General features: G+C 42.4%; 1 protein-coding gene across 11 annotated transcripts in view; it reads right to left on the reverse strand.

The window, feature by feature from the left end:
* The window catches only part of tenm4 (teneurin transmembrane protein 4), a 142,094-nt gene that overhangs the window by 7,789 nt on the left and 115,124 nt on the right, over positions 1 to 19,181 (reverse strand). For all 11 annotated transcript variants that reach the window (XM_047594273.1, XM_047594272.1, XM_047594279.1 and 8 more), the window contains 5 exons: positions 15,460 to 16,337; positions 10,856 to 11,028; positions 6,831 to 7,066; positions 3,063 to 3,359; positions 476 to 2,090 (listed from right to left, as the gene is read on the reverse strand). In XM_047594273.1, the coding sequence (XP_047450229.1) occupies positions 476 to 2,090; positions 3,063 to 3,359; positions 6,831 to 7,066; positions 10,856 to 11,028; positions 15,460 to 16,337 (3,199 nt within the window). The remainder of the gene's footprint in view (positions 1 to 475; positions 2,091 to 3,062; positions 3,360 to 6,830; positions 7,067 to 10,855; positions 11,029 to 15,459; positions 16,338 to 19,181) is intronic.

Here is a 19,181-nt window from a genome sequence, read left to right on the forward strand (position 1 = left end):
AGTGGAACTCACTAAACACACAACGAGATGCAGTATTTAACGGGAAAAACAGCGTGAGTTGATCTGTTCTCATAAATTATGTTTATAGAATGTTGTAAAACTTAAAATAAAATAAATCTTTAGTTCAGAAATTGCATTCCTCTGTTTCCATCCACGGCGGATATAACAGTCTATTAAATTAGCCACAATGTCTCTGTTTAGTGATAAAAAAAACAAAACAAACATCTTTACATTTGTGTATTATGATAGTTGTCTTGTAAGATGTTAATGTGACATAATTATCAAATCTTCAATCATAACTGTGAGATAATTTCTCTTTTGGGAATGCAGCCTACTTCTGTAAAACGCAAACCGCCCTGAAATCCCACTCCAATGACAGCTGAGGTTGCAGACGAGTCTTTAAACGTTTTGACACTTTTGTTTTGTGTAATCCTGCGTATAGGAGGGCTAAGATCATCCCATTAAAACTACGTACCTGTCATGTAGCACTTTATCTCCTCGTTATTGCTCAGAGGATTGTTATTCTTGAACATGTACAAGTTGAAGGGCACGATGCGGTTGCTGTTGAGACGTTTCCAGACCTCGTGGTCAGGAGTTGTCCAGCGGCCAGCGAGGACGTCGTAATCCCGTCTGCCCATGTGCACCAGTTTGCTAAGAGGCTCATACAGTCCTCCCTGGTAGCCGATTATGAGCTGGAAGCTGGGGTTGGTGTCGAGGTAAACCTCTCCGAAGGCCGTGTGGAGGACCTGCTTGATCATGAGTCCTGAACCGCTGAACACGGCCAGAGGGGTGCCAATGTTGTCACAGGCCACATAAAACTCATCGCCACTGCTTAACTCCATGGCAAACAGGTGTCCTTGCAGGTCGTAATAGAGCGAGGTGATCTCAGAGCTGGAGTGATTGTACATGTGGGTGACCCGAGTGGGGCTGGATAAATCAGCATAGAAGAACTGCAGGTGGTGGCCTGCACTGCTTCTGCTGGACACCCTTCTGCCCAAGCCGTCGTAACGGTACTTGATGCTCCAGTTGCTCACTTTGTTGTACACTTTAATCAGCAAGCCAGCCGAGTTGTACTCAAAGTAGACATTCCCGCGCTGCTTAAGAAAACCGTCCTCATCCATCCTGTACTGGACGTCTCCCAAGCAAGTGATGCGGTCTCTGATATCGTAGCGTAGAGGCGTGAGGCGTGCGCTGTTGCCCGGGCTGAGGAGGTGCAAGTTGCCGTTTAGGTCGTAGCTGTACCTCCACAGAGGCTTGTCGTTGATGGAGACCACCTGCAGTTGGCCGTCAGCGTCATATTCGTACGTGTAGCGTGTGGTGTTGGCGTAAGGCCCGACTTTTAGCTCCTTGGCCACCACTCGCCCCATATTGTCGTACTGCACCATCATCCAGTACATGAGCGAGCGGAAGATCTCGTACTGCACCTCCTTCACTCGGCCGTAAGCGTCAAAGTGTTTGGTGTGGGTCATCACCGCCGTGGTTATGATTTGATTTATGTCATAATAGATCACTCCGAATTTGCCGAACTGCTCGGTTTTGCCAGACACGTCATCGTAGCGATATAAGTCAATAGGCAGCGGCGTTTCATTGATGACCGCCTGCATGCTGGTGACGCGGAAGCTGTTGTCGTACACGTAGTCAAATCTGGCGTTGACCATGCCCTCCTCGCTGAATCTGAAAATCTGCCTGTCGATCAGAGGGCCAATTTGACGGTAGCGGATGGTGCAGGTGAAGCCCTCACTCTGCAGGTTGACGGTCTTGAGCATGCCCGCCACCTCGTCGTAGGAGAAACCGATGCGCGTGGTGTCATAAAGAATCTCCAGGAGCTTGGAGAGCTTTCCGTATTTGTAGATGATCCTGCGACCTGTGCCCAGGTAGGTGGTCTGCAGCAGCTGGCCGTCCTCGCTGTAGTCCTGGAGCACCGAAGCGTTGCCTTCAGGAGGCTGGTAGGTGTTTCTGTAGTAGCCAATGGAGCGGGAGGTCTCTAGGGTCTGCCGGGCTACGTTGGGCATGGTCACAGAGGAGAGACGGTCATTTTTGTCAAACTCAAAGATGTACTGCCTCTGGCTGTAGAGCAGCAGCACCATGGACTGTAAAGACAAGAGGAGACAGTGTCATTTCAATCGAGTATAAAGACAATATAGCTAGTTTACTTAATGTATTTGCTGTGAAACAGAGTCTTAAAGATAGATGTAATCACTTTTAAGATTTAATATCTGATAACTGTACTTACAATTCAATCTAAAATATTAAAAATAGTTAAAAAAGTAATCAGTGACTATATTCCTCATGTAAATACATATAAGCTTGGAATATGGGTGACACTGGACACTGTATACCACAAAAAGAACGTATTACGCATGCAAGTCTGACCAAATCTAATTTCCATCACAAAAGGGGAGTTGTTGATATTACTCTGACATTAAAATCTCCATAGGAGATGATTTCACAAACACGCTGCTTCTCATTTCTTTCTATGATCTTTTGATCCACGCAGTATGAGGGAACTTTCACAACTCAGCAAAACTGAAAATTTTCCCTCGTGCCCGTCTCAGACCGGTAAACAAGGCCTTTAAATCTGTTGTTAGAATGTCACAACAGGTCTAATCTCAACCCCCAGAAGCTGCTGAAAAACTGACTATAGACTATTAACAAAGTAACTGGCTGGCATTTTCATATTACCAGTCTAAGCCGGAGTATAACAGCTCTTCACCCTCTCCCAAACAATCCTCCCTTCAATTAGTGGGTAGAAAGTGACATTTCACTCTGTTCTTTTCATCAGAGCTATTTCAGGTTGAACTTTGCTGTCAGGCTGTGGTAACAAAGTATAACGTCTGCTGCGCACCAGACACTTTTAATTACATTTTTGCCTGATATCTATGCTGGAGCCTGATAATGCAGCACAAACACAGAGTATTACAAGTTAACTTTCGACTGAAGTCTAAAATTCCCTGTCAAGTTTCTTACGCAAACACACCTCCACAATTCATCTCAGCACGTTACCACCATCTCATATTACATTTTTATCTTATTATTATTTCCGTAGCGCCAACAATCTGTACCTTCTCGAGATAGGTGTAGCTCCAAGATTTGCCATCAGCAAATATCTGGGAGGTGATTCTGCCGTTCTGGTCATACTCCATGCGAACAGACATGGTGCCTCTTTGTATACCCGCCACATGCCCTCCAGAGGAGTAGGTGACGTTGACGCCATTCAGGCGGCTGCTTGGTGCCCACAGAGTGGGCCGACCAGCCTGGTCATAGTGGATCCGTAATGTAAACTTCCTGTGATCGTCATAGACCTTTTCTGTTCTGGTGATTCGATCAAAATCCAGTGAAAGCAAGTTCCGGTTATGAACCTATTGGGAAAGAATAGGGGGAGTCAGAAACATTTAAATTGACCATAGCAATGACACCAAGCAGGAACGGACATGTTTGGAGGCTGGCAATGACTGAGAGGGTTTCTGCACTCTCTTCTGGGGTTGGATCTTACAAGGAGACCTTTAATCACAAAGGGATTATATTATATTCATCATTGCGGCATCATTACAGCAGCAGAGCTCTATCTCAGAACTGCAGGAACCACTGAAGTAATGAAATTGTAAGAATTACAACGTTTCTTTGTTTGTGCAAAAATACAGCAGTCTTACTGGGAGTACATCTATTCATGCAGGAACATTAGAGTCACAGTGATGATTAAATTCATGAAAATAAGCCCCAGGTGACTAGTTTTTATTTAGCCATTTGCAAAAATTGGGAAAGAGGAAAAAATAAAATAAAAAATCAGTTCTTCTCCCCTCATCTGACTCAGAGCATTGTTTAAGTTACACACACCTTTTGAATGCCTGAGGCTGAAAACCAAAAGTGACCTTTCACTTGACTGTGGTCAGAGCTGAAAGACACTGCTCTGGAGAGTGAATGCTTTAGGGGGCTGCACCTACAGCACAACCACAAATATCAACAGCCTCTGTAAGCAGGAGCTACAGAGGTAAATAAAATCATTGCTTGTCAGAACAAATCACCGTAGCTTTAAATACCATCTGGTAGATGTAAAAATATGGGGCTGTGGAAATCTCTGGTGGTAATATAATATAGCATCAAATCCTTTATTATTCATGTCATTCATGTTTATTTTTTTATTAAACTCCGTAGTTTCTCTTCAGGTATGCTATCATTTGGCCTGGGGAATGGCTCGGCAAGGCTTAAAAAACATCTTAAAGTGCTTATAAAGCTGTTTCTGGCGACTCTCCAGACACATGTCACAGAGCTGGTCACGCAAGGCTTGCTGAGAGACCTCACGTTTTAAATCTCGCATAAAGGAAAGCATGCTTAGGTCTCTCATCTGTGAAGGGACAATTATTCTGGAGGCAATTAATGTCACTGATGCCTTATTTGGAGAATAACTTTTAACTAAAACCAACAGAATGATGAAAGGCGCACATCCATGGACGTTTAGAGCAGCTCAATCACCCTGAGCCCTCTCTGAGGGGGTTGGGGTCCTTCACTGGATCTGGAATTAGGAACAGACTGGTCCTTGATAGATATCTTCTCTTTCACTTTCAAATGCTGTCAGACTTCGCTAAAGTTACTGTGCAATTTTGTCATTTTGTTAAGAGAAGATATTAAAGACCGAGACCCCTCCTGATCTGACATTTCCTGAAATGCTGTGCTTAAAGTCTTCCATGCAGCAGAGGTTTGCCGTCTGCACAGAAAGGTTCATCGTGCAAGGATTTGGATTACCAAAGACTCCTGCTGTAGAAATTAAAAGGAAATGTCCTACAGCAGCGACTTCAAGCTCCCATGAAAACAGAAACGCACTCATTGGTCACTCAAAGAAAAACTGTCGGTATGTGAAAATGCCTTGTTTTAATTTAATGACTAGTTTTCTTCCATAGCACCAGTTACATTGACTCATTCTATCAAACAGCCACTATATATTATAAGCCACTATGAGGATACCACAATGCTGATACGCTAATCTGTTATTATTTCCGTTTTGAAGAGGATGAAGGTGGAGCGGCAGCCGCACGAGTTCCCTCATTACTGAACATTAGCAAACTACTCAAACTAAGAGGAGGATGGAAAGAAACTGTGTCAATGTGCTTCAGGGACATAAATCATAAAACACTGTAGGTGGCTGGGAGGAGCCGCTTAAGAAGGGGCAATCTGAGGACCAGCGGTGACCTGTTTAGCCTCGGGACATAAAAAGCACAGACACACACACACACATACACGAACTGTTCGAAAGTGTGACAAATCCAGCCAGAGCACAGAACTGGAAACACAAACGGCAGCTGCCTAAATACTTTTGCTTTCCTCTGCTTTCATGTCTGCTCACAAAGAGACTCGACAGAGATCTGTGAAGTCAGAGCAGCGCGGCTCTCGCCCCTCTCGCTCCTGTTCGCATGCATCTCTCTGTTCTGTATTCAAGACCCCCCGTCCCCGACCGTGCGGTGCCACACACTCATCCAGCCACCCACGTAATATCACTTGACATGTCACTCAAGGTCGCTCAATGATTCCAGCTCCGCTCATCCCCTCTGCTCTTGCCATTAGGCTGCTCCCATTTCCCATCTCACCCCTGGGGCCATTGTCTGTAACATACATTAGTAGCTTTTACTTCCAAAAGGGACGACAAGGCCATTAAATGAACAGCCAATGACAGACAAAGTGGCACCTCCCCATTAGCTGTGTTTCCTCCCAGAGAATTGTGGAAGACAACTTAACCAGAGTTGGTGGTTGTTTCAAGAAAGCCAAGAAAAACAATGCATGCGTTTCAGTCAGGACACGTTTGGTATTGGTGGCCTGTTTCCTGCATTCCTGCTGGGTTACAGTCAAACGCTGTTTGTTTATAACATTATGAAAAGGAACCTGTTGATAGCCTCTGCGTAAATTTGTCATCTGTGAAAAGTAATCTTTTATTTGGTCTCTCGCTGCAATTTTATTTATTTAAAACTTACCCTTACCCTTATCAAAAAATCGTGTGGACAAACTGAAATTTATTTTGTTTACTTAGATCTCATTTAGACCAAGACCAGGCTTAAATAACTGTGACGGACAGCGCTGGTGTGAGTGTGCCGTTAAAGATAACACACCCATGCAACTGAAGGGCTATTACTCACCAAAACAGTGATTACAGCAATGAAGCGCAATTTCAATCAAAATTAAAAGCATTAACCTCTTATCCAGCCTTATTCCAGCCTTTTTTGCAAAAAAAAGGAAAAAAAAAACACCTATTCAGGACATAACCAAAGTAAACTGAATGCTGTTCATGAACATTTTGGAGCTCATGCGTCGTCTTGGTCTCTTTTGAAAGCCAATACTCCGACGTTTCTACCACAAAAATCAGAATCACTCTAAATGGTATCGTCCCTGAGCAATAAAAGTTGGCACATAGTTAATAAATAAGAAGATGTTGAGTCTGCCTGAATTAAAAAAAAAAAAAGTGTTGGTTGTAGAAGAAAACTACATACTGCATGCAGAATTTACTCAAATACAACTCGTGCACAGAGCTCTGATTGGTTTAGGCTAGTGCCATGCCATCTAGGACCCAGGAGAACATTAAAGGCTTAACTGCATTTACACAAATGGTACACAAATTCAAAGATCTGCAGGGGCAGACTAAGTGTTTGGATGTGGTTTATGCATAAGTTAACGCCAACACAGTGATCATCTACAGGCTGAACCCAGAAACATCACTATTAATGAGAGTTTTAGCACTTTAGTTGAAATAATATTTGAAGCAGTGGAAATACTACATAAACTGTAATAACTGAAGTCAAAATAATCAATCAGACCAACTCTCTCTTTTAACAAGGCAGCATGCTTACCCTTAATCTGCGTCCGTACACGGTGACCTGTCCACGAGCCTGCTCCTTCCTCTGCCTCCACTCCACCAGGTTGAGGCCGTTGTCGATAGCCAGGCTCACGTTCCTCTTGCTAACTGTGGGGTTGACGGTACCGGCCAGCAGGTGGGGCTCAGTGTACAGGGATACCTCCATGCCATTGGCCAAAACTAGGCGCAGAGACCCGTCCAAGCCGATGAAGTAGCTATTCCGAACTTGATCTGAGGATACACAGAGAGGAATGGGGGGAGACGATTGGGATTAGAAGGGGAGAAACGAACGCAGCCTCTTGCCGCTGATGCAAGAGTACTAAATCTAATATTCACCTCAGTGAGACGCAAACATAATAACTTAAAATGGCTTCTCAGCAAAAAGAAAGCCTTTAGCAGCAGTATTTAACTGAACCACTGCGGTAATGTTGGGTCTGGGACAACAAAGATCAATAGCGAGAGGTTTCACAGCGCCAGTAAAGTAAAGTTTTACAGCTGTTGCAGCAGCCCGGAGGATACGGAGGGATGAAAACTATCAAGGCTGCCGGCTTGACTGCGGCCACCGCGCAGGCAGGGTGAAACAAAAATCACGCACATACAGTCACACACACGCACACACTCATTCGCAGGGGATAAATCTGAGCCTGTCTGTTACTGTCCCCAGGTGACGACAGTCTGTGTTTTCCAGCTCCAGACCAGTGACTAATGTTTCCACAGAGCATCTCATATACATTCATCAGAGAATACCTCCTTCGTGCCTCCTGTCAATACCCTGACAGGGACCGGGATGGATATTATTCTCCAGAAGAACAATGGGAAATTAATGGTTTGTCAAACGTTACTTTAGTCAGTTCATTTAACAGAAAAAACAATCACACACATACACTGTAATTTCCTGTGTTCATGTGCCATATTCAAGTGGCTGTGATGAATTCGTTTTTGTGAACAGAGAACAATAAGCATCATGTGGGAAGAGGATATCTTTTTTTTTTTTTTTGGTTTTGTTTTGTTTTGTTTTTCACAAAGCACCACAGGGTGTGTTTGGGCTGTTGTGACAAGAGGAATGGGCAGAGGAGGCAGGGCCGACCTTGCACCGGCCCTTACCTCTCCCTCTATCATGCAGACACTTCAGGAGTTGACCAAAGACCTCTGGGGCGGACCCTACCGAAAGGGGGGCCTCTGAGACTGGATGATGCTGGAGAATAGTGCTGAAGAGGGGAGTTCGCGCTAATGCATGGACACAGTTCAGCAGGGGGGGGGGGGGGGATCTGCTCCACAGTGACATTTAAGGAGGCTGCCGTCAGCTTAAAATGAAACAAATAATGGCAACACTACACCAGACTACCACGGTGAGGCTGCCCATTCTCAGTTGAAGAAATTTGTCTTGCTGTTATCGTCTGTAATAATTTCTATTTGTTAGTTACTACTCTAAGTCGAGGCTAGTACATGCATCAAGACCAGATTTTTTTTCTATCTCAACTGACTATACATTTTAATCTTAGTGTATTTTAGGTATTTTATTTGATTTAAAGCCTTGTTATAACTCTAAACCTGACTGGAGCTGCGACTAAAAAGCATTCAAGTCTGTCCTTAACCTTTAGAATCTGAAAGTTATCACCTTCACATGATTGTAGTGAAGCTTGCCGAGGATAAAAAAAAAACAAAAAAAAAACAAAACAGTCAGATGACCACAAAAGAATCTTGAAGGCAGTGCATTCATGTGTTATGTGATCACCCAGTTGCCAGATTACAAAGCAGACAATAGCGAATTAATTAACAGCAGAGTTCCTGGCGCCGGTTTTTCTCGCAGGCGGATGTCTACAACAAGGTCACACAACATGGAGGTGACCACTCAGTTGAACAACAGCGAGAGACCAGAGAGTATCATCTCCTGTTTCCGACAGAGCTGAGAAGTGACACAGTATTCCCAAAGAGTAGAGGCTGCGTTCCTTTTTTTAATTTATTTATTTTTTTAATTCATTTATTTTTATCTCAATTAAAGCTGCACTCTCTGATGATCGGATCCCTCACACTCTTGGGCATGTAGATGTCCTCAGGGCCGGAGTTACATCGCTTGTGTCCGTTATGTGACGTTAGAAAACAGCCACTAATTACACGTCACGTTTTTGCATCATGTAGAATGATATGACGTGTGTCGCATGACGCTAATTGCTGTTAACGACAACTCAACACTTCCATGTATATATCAGGGGTTCATGACAACACGTCGAAATCTGCTGCATCGCCACGGCAACAGTCCTCAACCAAATCTCACAAGCTTCACGGTACACTACGGGTGGGAAAAATACCAATATGGCAATACATTGCGATGCTTTTTCTTTTGATTACAATATTAGAGGCACTTTGAGAACAAGTGCAAGAAACTGGAAATGGATGTAATGTGAATTAATATTGTTTTTTGATGCAAATTGTCCAATGAATTATTATCGCCATGTGATGTACACATATGCAACTTGTATTGCATATGTATGGTTGATTTACTTGTTTAGGCAGCATTTAAAATTTATCAGTGAAGTATGTAGAATTTTGCAGTATATCGCAATATCATAATATTGCAATAATGTATCGGATCGTGACTCATGTATCGTGATACATATCATATCGTGAAGTGTTGCCAGTACCTTCCCCTGCAGTACACAGCAGTATGATTTTCCAACTACATCTGAGGTGCTGAAACTGCTAAGCAGAAACTGTAAAAGCGTGCCACCTGTTACATGATGTCTGCAGTGAGTGACACTATGACCATGACTATAAATGGCTATAAATACTGCCATACAGTATACTGTAGATGTATTCAGACTAAGAATTTTGAGAACTTTGCATTAAAAAGCCCTTTAGATGACCAAAAAGGCTAATTCTCTCTACTTTTTGTTTTACAGTGGCTGCAAGTGACCGAACTGAAGCCCAGTGAGCTTCTGTTGGAGACCATATTGCTGCACATAGCAAAATACTTCTTTTTGATTTTTTAAGCACCTTCAGATTTTGGTTAATTCCAGCTCACTCAGAAATTCACTCACTCAGATACGAGTTACGCTACATGCTGTTCAGGCACTAATCAGGAGCTAGGTGGTAAGGTGTGTTGGCGGAGCCTATTAAAAACTAAAACAGCTCCAAAGCTGAAGAACGAAGCCACTGGTCAGGCCAAAACAGAGATCCAAATGCCTAAAAGTGTTGGAAAAACAGTACGCTTTCCTCATGCGTCATTTCTCAAACCTGAGGGATCTCGTATGGACCATGCGCCCTGTGTTTATGATTTATTTTTGCAACAGAAAATCAATATATGTTTCATTTCTGGGAAACAGGAGCTGCACTGCACATGTTATCTTATAAAGAAACAGAGGAGCAACGAATACTACTGTAAGTAAGCTTTATAATTCGTAAGCGGTCAGACATGATGTCTTTTGAGCTGGTGGGTTTGGTTTTATTTACATAGGTTTTGAGATATATGTATCTGAGACGTCTGCCTCCATCTTAGTATACTCAGAATAATAATAATCATAATTTTATTTGTACTGCTGCCCAAAGCACTGAGAAATTACATCTGAATAAGTCAATAGCTATGTTCTCTCTCCAGAAACAAAAATCTGGGTCATGTGAATGATCCATAGTATCAAATTCAGCCGAACCAGGCTGAGCCAGAGGGTTCTTGCCTGTGCTCCCATCCCAAGCAGCTCTAGCTCAAAGGGGTCTCTCCCTGAATAAAAGTCCACAGAGACCTCCAAGCTACTTTTTGTCTAGTTCCTTTTGTCTAGTTCGCCTTGGGGCTTCCTACATACAGCTATGCGGCTTCCCAAATCAGGAGAGCACAGCACCTTCCACCACAATACAGATATGAATAGCAAAACTGTGAATGTGTGTTAAAAAACAATACACTGCTCAAGATCGTTTACAGTATATAAACCAGACTTTCCACCGTTGAAGCAAATTTAACTTCCACTGACACGACACAACGCACAAATTCACCTGCTCCACCTTTGAGCCTCGGTAAAAGACACTCACCCTGCATAAGTGTGTAGAAGGTGCCAGAGGCTGACAGGTTGGTGGTGACGGTGATATCCTCTTTGTTGGAGCCCTCCGTCTGGATGCGGACTGAGCTGTCGACATCTGTGCGGTAGCTGCTCACTCGGCCCGTGGGGTACGTGATGTTAGTCAGACGCCCGTAGCTGTCATACCTACAAAGAAAGACGGCGATGTGAACCAAAGAGGGCAAAGATTTGTATCCGTAAAGCGCGAGTAAACAGAAACCGAGGCAGAACGGTGAACGGCGCTGGTGACATGAAAAATTTACAGAGCGATTGTTAAATCACAAGGTAGCAAATCATAATCAAAAATGCATGTTAGTGCATAGATGTGACTAATGAGTTACTCTGTCATCTCAGATTTGTTGTGATTATGAGCTGCTATCTATAAATAAAGTCTCGTAGTCTTATAGTGGTAATTATAGGAAGGGACTGGAAGGTTTTTTACCGATATTTTCTCTTCGGTGTCACAAATTGTGGAAATGTGTCAACACGAGCAGTAAACACAGCAGCAAATCCGTCAGCCCTAGCAGCCTGAGGTAAGGAAACTCAGAACTATCATCTTAAATCCCTGAAGCACAATCAGTGTGATTTTCAATTAATGCATGCTGCAGCTCTGTTTTTGTGAATGGAGAGTCGTTCTGCACTCGTTTTGGACCCTTCTAGGGCCTTTAACTGGATGTGAACGATACAATAATATGAATCCCTCTCAGTCTGCAAATCAATTTCAAAGGATGGAAGCAGGTAACACAGCAATTGAAAAGGGAAAACGGTGACGAGCAAGGTGAGAACGCACACTTTTTCTTTTACACCGCGAAAACTGCTTATTAGCTTAAAAGATTAGCGATACCAGCTAATCTCATTATACACCTCATTATATGTCTATGAAATAGGAGCAGTAACGTGTGAATCCTTGGAGAGATGCAGCCTGCAAGTCATTCAGTTCATCACATACAGGAACATGAGTGGCCAGATTGTTTCATTTTGTTCAGGGAGCACATCAGCGTCAAACAATTTGAAATCTTTTCGATTGCCAGTGTTTCAGAATGGGAGTGAGCGAACGGTACATTACTTAGAATGAAGACTTTTATCTGTGCACCGAATCCAGATTGCAAAGCCCTCTTCAGTGTTGCTGCCTGCCATAATAAAGCCTCTAATAAATGAGATGGCGGGTGCTGGTTTACAGATATTTCCTCAGCACTGCCATCTCAAATATCCAATATGGAAAGGAGTGGGAGAGGAATCATCTCACAGAGATAATGTTATCTGATCTCAACTGTACTCGAGACTGGGATTCACAGATGCAATTTGACCCAAATCTTACACTTCAGGAAATACTAAATAGCAGAGTAATTTATATCTAAGCATTTGATTTCTTTTGATACTGCTCATCTTTTTTTATCCACGAGATATTCTCCCTGCGTTCACCGTGCATCAACGTTTAAGCCGTTAGGAAGTAGCTGTAGAGGAAGTTACATGCTACCTGCACTGTACCACTTCTGACTGTTCAGTTCCTTTGATAGCGTCTTCCTGTTTTCCTTCACCTCTGCACAAAAGACCGAGTCCACAAGACAGAAATCTCCTTCTAGAGTAACACTACATGCCCCAGCTTGATCAGTGACCCAAGCTCTCTCTGGCTCAATTAGGGCCCTAAGCTAGTTCCATTCCTTGAGCATCACCGCTGAGCTCTAATGGCTCTGGCCTGCTTCAGCTCAGCTGCCTATTAGCTTGCTTTCTCTGGACAAGAGGGGCATGCAGGGGCAGGGTGTTCAGCAGAAGGAGAGAAGCGTTTTCCCCCTGGTTGACCACAAGTCCATTCAAATCGCATCACCTATGTGTCACATGCTAGCTCTATGACCTTTCACGCTGGGTTCCAACAATAGGCCGAACACTTCGCATTAGCATCACCTCCAGCATACCTTACTTCTGTTTCATGCAGGACTCTCTTATTTTCACTTTCTTCTGCCGCCGAATTTCCCTAACACATGCGACGGATGACGATGTACTAAATCCACTTTCGCTCGAGCCCACCGGCTAAAGCACATTTGTTGCTAAATAGAATTATTATCACATTGTTAAATGGAGGGTAAGAGAATAATTGGGTGTCTTTCTGAATTCAGCATGATTTAATGGATTTACAGTAACCCTTAAGCATAAGCACTTATCATTACAACAAAAACATTAGGAGGTCAGCAGAGCATCTGCGTATACAGTAAATGTCAGAGCAAATGAGGTTGCCAAGGGTTACAAAGGAAAGACAGTGCAGCATATGTCTTCTGTTATCTAGTCAATCCTTTGTGGTGCTCTTGTTGTTGTTGTTTCTGCATCCGTTTAAACGACCTGTGATATATAGACCACGGGTCGTATGAATTAATATGGGGAAAATGTTTAGCTGTGCACTTTGTTGGGCGGAGATAAATAGATGTTGTGTTGGTAGCAAATTATAGTTTTGACCCTCAGGTGGTGGAGTGACCTTCAAAATTAATTAATTCAAGAAAAACAAACGCTCTTTATTGGGTCCAAGTGAAACACGGATGAAGTGATTTGCTTGTAGGTAAATGTGAAGTCATTGCTTAATTTGAAAGGATAAATATATTTATAAAAATATGAATTGCTGTGATGATGTAGTGTTATTTAAAATAAATTAGGGGTAACTGACTTATATCTAACTAAAATACTGTATTCATATACGGTATATGCTGCAGCTTTTTCATTACAGATAGACTAGTCCTTATCAAGGAGTTGGTGACAACTTTCCATACACTTTCATAACAATACAATCGTATATCTTTAAACGTTTAATGTAGTTAAAGGCATCTTAAGTTTTAATTAAGTTTTGTTTAATGCAATTAACTGTCAAACAGTTCGTTACATTGAACATAAATCAGATTTGTTTTTGTTTTGTTTTGATTTTTTAATTTGCATACATGGTCACTCAAGCTGATAATGAATTGGTATACTAAACAAACAATCCAATTCTACTTTAGTGTGATAATAATCATAATTAATATTATAATTTAATAATCACTCATGGGGAAATTTCGATGGGGAAATTCATGGTGTTATTTAAGAGTATATGAGTCATTAAACATCCACAAAACGCTGCAAGATTTGTGAGGAATTCAGTGTAACCTGAACATACGTCGTTTAAATTTCATCTGTAAAACGCCCTCGGTGCCACCAGCGGTATATAATCACCATATTTTCTTTACATAAGAGGAAAGGACATGCTCAGACCTAATAATAACAGCAGCCATTTTACAGAAAGTCAAAGAGAAATCGTTTGACATTCCAACCACCCACTGAATTTGCTGAGACTGTAGGCACTTCACTCTACCTTGAGAAATGCCCATGCATGGCTGCATCGGTGCCGTTTTCACTGCATCGTTTTTCCTTTTTCTTTTTTTTTTTTTCTGTCCAACTATCTCAGATGACAACCAAATCAAACACAGGTGATAAATGTCTGCTCGTATTAAACACAGCATCTGATTACGTGTCAGAGTTATATTCCTCCAGCGAGGTATAACAGATGTCTGACCAGCCAATCTGCTTAATCACTCTTTTTGGAATGACATCCAGTTAGCGCAGTATCCCTTGGTACATCGTATTAAGCTAAGGGACAGATTGCTTTATACAAGTCAGAAGAACATGAAATCCTAAGCTCAAATGCTGCAGCGTGTGGGAGTGTTTGCAATTGTTCCCTCATAATGTGTGGTTCGCCTCAATCAATGAATCAATGACAACCTCTGGCTATTCCATTATGCTTATATTGCCAGTCCTCTGCAACCCTATGGGCAAAATTCACTTTCCAGCAGATATACCGTCCTGTATGTTGTTTTTATGCCCAACGACACAAAAAAACGGATGGTCTGCTGTCTTGTCACTGCAAGCAGGGGTGCAGATGAGTAACATATCATCCAGTAATCCTATTTGGTATGATAACACCAAACAGGATTACAAGCATGGCTCCTCAGGTCTTGTATTCTGAGTGACATAGACATGCAAGCATAAGAAGGTGCCGCATACGCCAAAAATACTAAACTTAGATGCTAAAGCCCTCGTCTTCATATAAGCACTGATGCACATTTCACAACAGCATTTAGTTAAAAAAAAAAATCTGTGCCTTTAGATCAGACAGTCCAAAAATTATGCACACTATATATGGTAGGGGTGGGAGAAAATATCAGTATGGCAGTATATCGCGATACAGCACAATATAGATTTTAAAAGAAAAAGGCATGTTTTGGGCCTATCTTGCCTCCACCACCACTTTTTCTGTACAAGTATAATGAATTGGAAATGGATCATTTGGTTTAATATTGTTTTTTTGACTCTATTTGTCCAATAATGGCCAATAAATACCAATACCATAATATCGCAATAATGTATTGTATCATGACTCAAGTATCGTGATACGTATTGTATCGTGAAGTCAAAAGGACTAAACCCACCCCTAATATATTGTACTTAAGATTAAACTGAGTTAAGTTGCTCTTTGGGGCAAAGTGGCAATCAGCTCCAGACATCTGAGAATTAGGATTTTAAAGATGTTTAAGGGTGATTCTTGTTCTTAATATTACTTACTCAAAGAAGGTCGTCCATCCATTTTCATCAGTCTTAGTTGCTAGAAGTCCCGAACTTCCATGGTAGGTCATTAAAGCGAGTTCTTGACCTTGGGCAGCGACAGTTTTAAGAGCGTTGTTCGTGCCGATGGTGAACCAGAAGGTCTGTCCATCAGGGACCATCAGCCACAGAGGCATGCCTGTTGTGTCACGTCGGATGATCACTGTGTTTCTGTTCTTATCAGTAATGCTGCTTAGATCTCCTGCTCCTGTGTAGGTCAGGTTGTAGAGGTGGTCTCCTGTAGTCAGACTTTGTGTGTAAATGTGGCTGCCATTGGAATCAAAGAGATAGAGTTCGTCATTAATGGGAGACGACACCTCATACATGCTGAGGGGATTCAGATAGGGCTTGTTTTTGCGCACGTAGCGGATGCGAATGTTGCCCAGATCTGCAATGTAAAGCTCTCCATCTGGACACACTGCCAGGGAAGCGGGTGCATTCAGCTTAGCATCCTTGGCATAGCCTTCATCTCCAGAGTAACAATCACAGTTGGCGTCGTTCTTGCAGTCACAGCCACTTGGCGCCCCTGCAACTAGGGAGATCTCTCCATTGGTGGACACCTGTCGTACTCTGTTTATTTTCTTTTCATCTGACTCAGCAATGTACAAAACGCCATTGTGAGAGACGGCTAGGGCGTTAGCGGACTCCAGGGTGGCATGGATGGCCACCTTGCTCATCAGGAAGTGGTCAATCCCAGGCACCTGGCAGTGCATGGGGCGGCCCGCAACAATGCGGACTTGGTGGTTTTCAGAGATCTGGAGGACTACATTGTTGTCCAGGACAAAGAGGGAGTTGTCCATGGGACTCACTGCCAGGTCTGTAGGCCATTCGAGACGCACCTAAGAGAGTAAAAACACACAAAAATATAAAACCTTGAGGTGACAAAAAAGAACGTGTTGTTATTGATCCACGTAGTTTTCAATTTATCAGAAGAAACAGTCCCTGAAGAGAAGAATCATTCAAAACTACTTAGAAAAGGTTCGGCCGCTGTGAAGGAGGTAGGCTATATCCAGGTCTGAGCTGCAAGCAAAAAGCTTTTTTTTTTATTATTATTTATTTATTTGAAGCAATTTATTATCTGATAAGGAGTGCACTGTTAAAATGGGATACACAAAAAACATGATTTTTAAGATAGAGGGTGATAAGAATAGTGTCGAGGAAGGGCAAAACGAGGAGAGATCATTCAAGTGATCAGATTAACTGAAAAAAGCCCTAGTGCAATTGATCATGAGAACTGTGGACACCTAAGGACAATGCTTCTGCATCCTTCACCTCTGCCAAGTTTGTTTTTCCTTGCTTTAGGTTATTAATTTTGTAATGACAAGAGATTGCATGAGTCCTTGAAAAGAAACTGGAGCACACTTACCAAATGAAAGCCCAGCCTGTCTCTGTCCTTCTAAATTATGACTTATTGTTCCGCTAACAATGTATCAGGCTTTTAACAAATTGGAATGATTGGCTTCATCCAATTTTACTGGTCTCCCTCTCACTTATGATCCCAGTGGGATCTCTTTGAAACATAATATGAAGTGCCATGTTTCAATAGAAGCCCTGGAGCTTCAACAAAAGACACTGATTAAAATCTGGACTGAAATACAAAGACAGGTTCAGATTTTAGGAAACCTTTTAGATGAAAGCAGCTTTAGAATTGTTTTGGATGCTTTTTTTCTGCAACTGGGAAATGAGAATGAAGTTACCAAGGCTGACTCATTTCTCACTATGACCTCAAAGTGGAAATTGAACATATCCTTTATTGTTATACCTTAGATCTTGGGAGAATCAGGTCATGTAAAGATGAAATAAAATGAAACATTGACTACCAGATAAATGTGCATGCATCATAGTAAAAAGAGAGGGGTGGCTACTGTCTGTGGTTAAAAAATAAAATCACCCAAAAATTGCATTAAACTGATTAAAATAACTGATCCCGAAACATGAAATGGGACATTAAACAGAGCATTGAGTAGCAATCTGTTAGCATCTAACTTTCAGGTTTAAAATTATCAACCATGTTATGCCTTTTGCTTCCCTCATATAATTCATCCATAGCTGGACTCTTGAGATAATTACTTGAATGCTTCAGCACCCTTGTAACTGATCATATTCTTGAATCCCTGAATCTCACTACAAGAGCAGCACTTGTCCATCTTTGATTGAAAAACAGATTCAAGCGTCACACGCAGCTCGCGTCCCCATAAATGTCCCATCATCCCCCACAAAACGGAGGAGGTTTATATAATAGGATATATCTTTTGGCCACATGCAACAAACAGGAGACTGGCAGTGGATATATGTCGTCTTTCAGTGAACAGAAAATGCATTTACTTGGGTAATGAAGGGGAGACTTTCAATTTCTTAAAACCTATTTCTTGTCAACACTGGTGGTTAAATATTTCATGAGCCAGAGTGTGGAGTGGCTCGGGGGAGCTGCCTGTAAGGAGGTTTTCACGCCACTCTGACTGATGAGGGGATATTTTCCGAGCTGCTGTCCCATATGCTGTAACCCGATCATACCCTCCCCTTCATACAGCTGTCAATAGTGCCTGCTTGACACAGCCACTACCAGTAAAGAAAAAAAAAACTAATATGTGCTCATCAGCCGCGGAAGCAAGCCATGGATTTGCAAAACACCAAACTATTTTTAAATGTATTTGAACTCGTATTAGAACTATATTGGCATTTCCATTAACGGCTCCTTCACTCTTTGCTTATAGCAGCATGATGCCTGTCTGAAAAAGAGTATTATGTCATTATTTGAAGTTCCTCTCAGATTTAAAATAAATGTAACACTCAGAGTCTTGATAAAGCTTTCTGAAACTGCTAACACCCTTGAAATGTGTTCGAGTGATCTTGTTTTAAGACATGGTTTCCTTCCATTTAAGTCTGAACTCAGCAGGGAGCACACAGAAGACTTTTGAAACAGAAAATGGAACAGATTTCTGAAACAGCAAGGACCCAGGCCCCGGGTATAAACAAATTAAAATATTCTTGAATGAGGTCAAACTCTTGTACTTGATGACTTGATAATAAAACAAAGTTAAGAGAAAAAAAAAAAAGGTTACAGAGTTCTGCGTTTAAATAAGAATGAATGTTCCTGCAGTACGCTCACTGCACAGATGGCATGGCAAGACAACAATGACCTCATCAGAGGAGACAGAGAAATCTGACATTATTTCTTGCCTGAAACAGGTGTTATACAGCAAAAGTAATGACCACTCCAATGAGCCTTCTCCAGAGAAGCTCTGGTTCTAAGTGAGGGGTTGGGGAGTGTTTGAAGTAGGAAGCTACGTGCTCTGGATGAATTTTTAATGGATGCTTTTTACTGTCTGAGTGTCTCTGGCAATGCTCGTGTGATTTGTCATCATTGTGGAGCTGCAGTCATTCCGCGCGTGTCCTCATGGCTGTGGCATTGGGATGCTGGGCTTCTACGGGCGCTTGTGTGTGCGGAGCGGCAAGCAGGGGTCACAGGGGGAGGATGGTTCCCCTGGGCCTGGACATGGACAGCTGGAGGCATTGCTTCCACCACTGAATACATCATTTCACACACAGAAAGCTTCTCTCCAAGAGCATTTGAGACCCCCACAGGACCTGTTTGCTAGTCATACTGGACAACTCGATGGGGCCAGGAACACACTAGTGTATGCACATGGAACCGGGCTCAGACATCAATCAATTCTCATAAT

This window comes from Mugil cephalus, chromosome 9, assembly GCF_022458985.1.
Source record: "Mugil cephalus isolate CIBA_MC_2020 chromosome 9, CIBA_Mcephalus_1.1, whole genome shotgun sequence".
Taxonomy (NCBI): domain Eukaryota; kingdom Metazoa; phylum Chordata; class Actinopteri; order Mugiliformes; family Mugilidae; genus Mugil; species Mugil cephalus.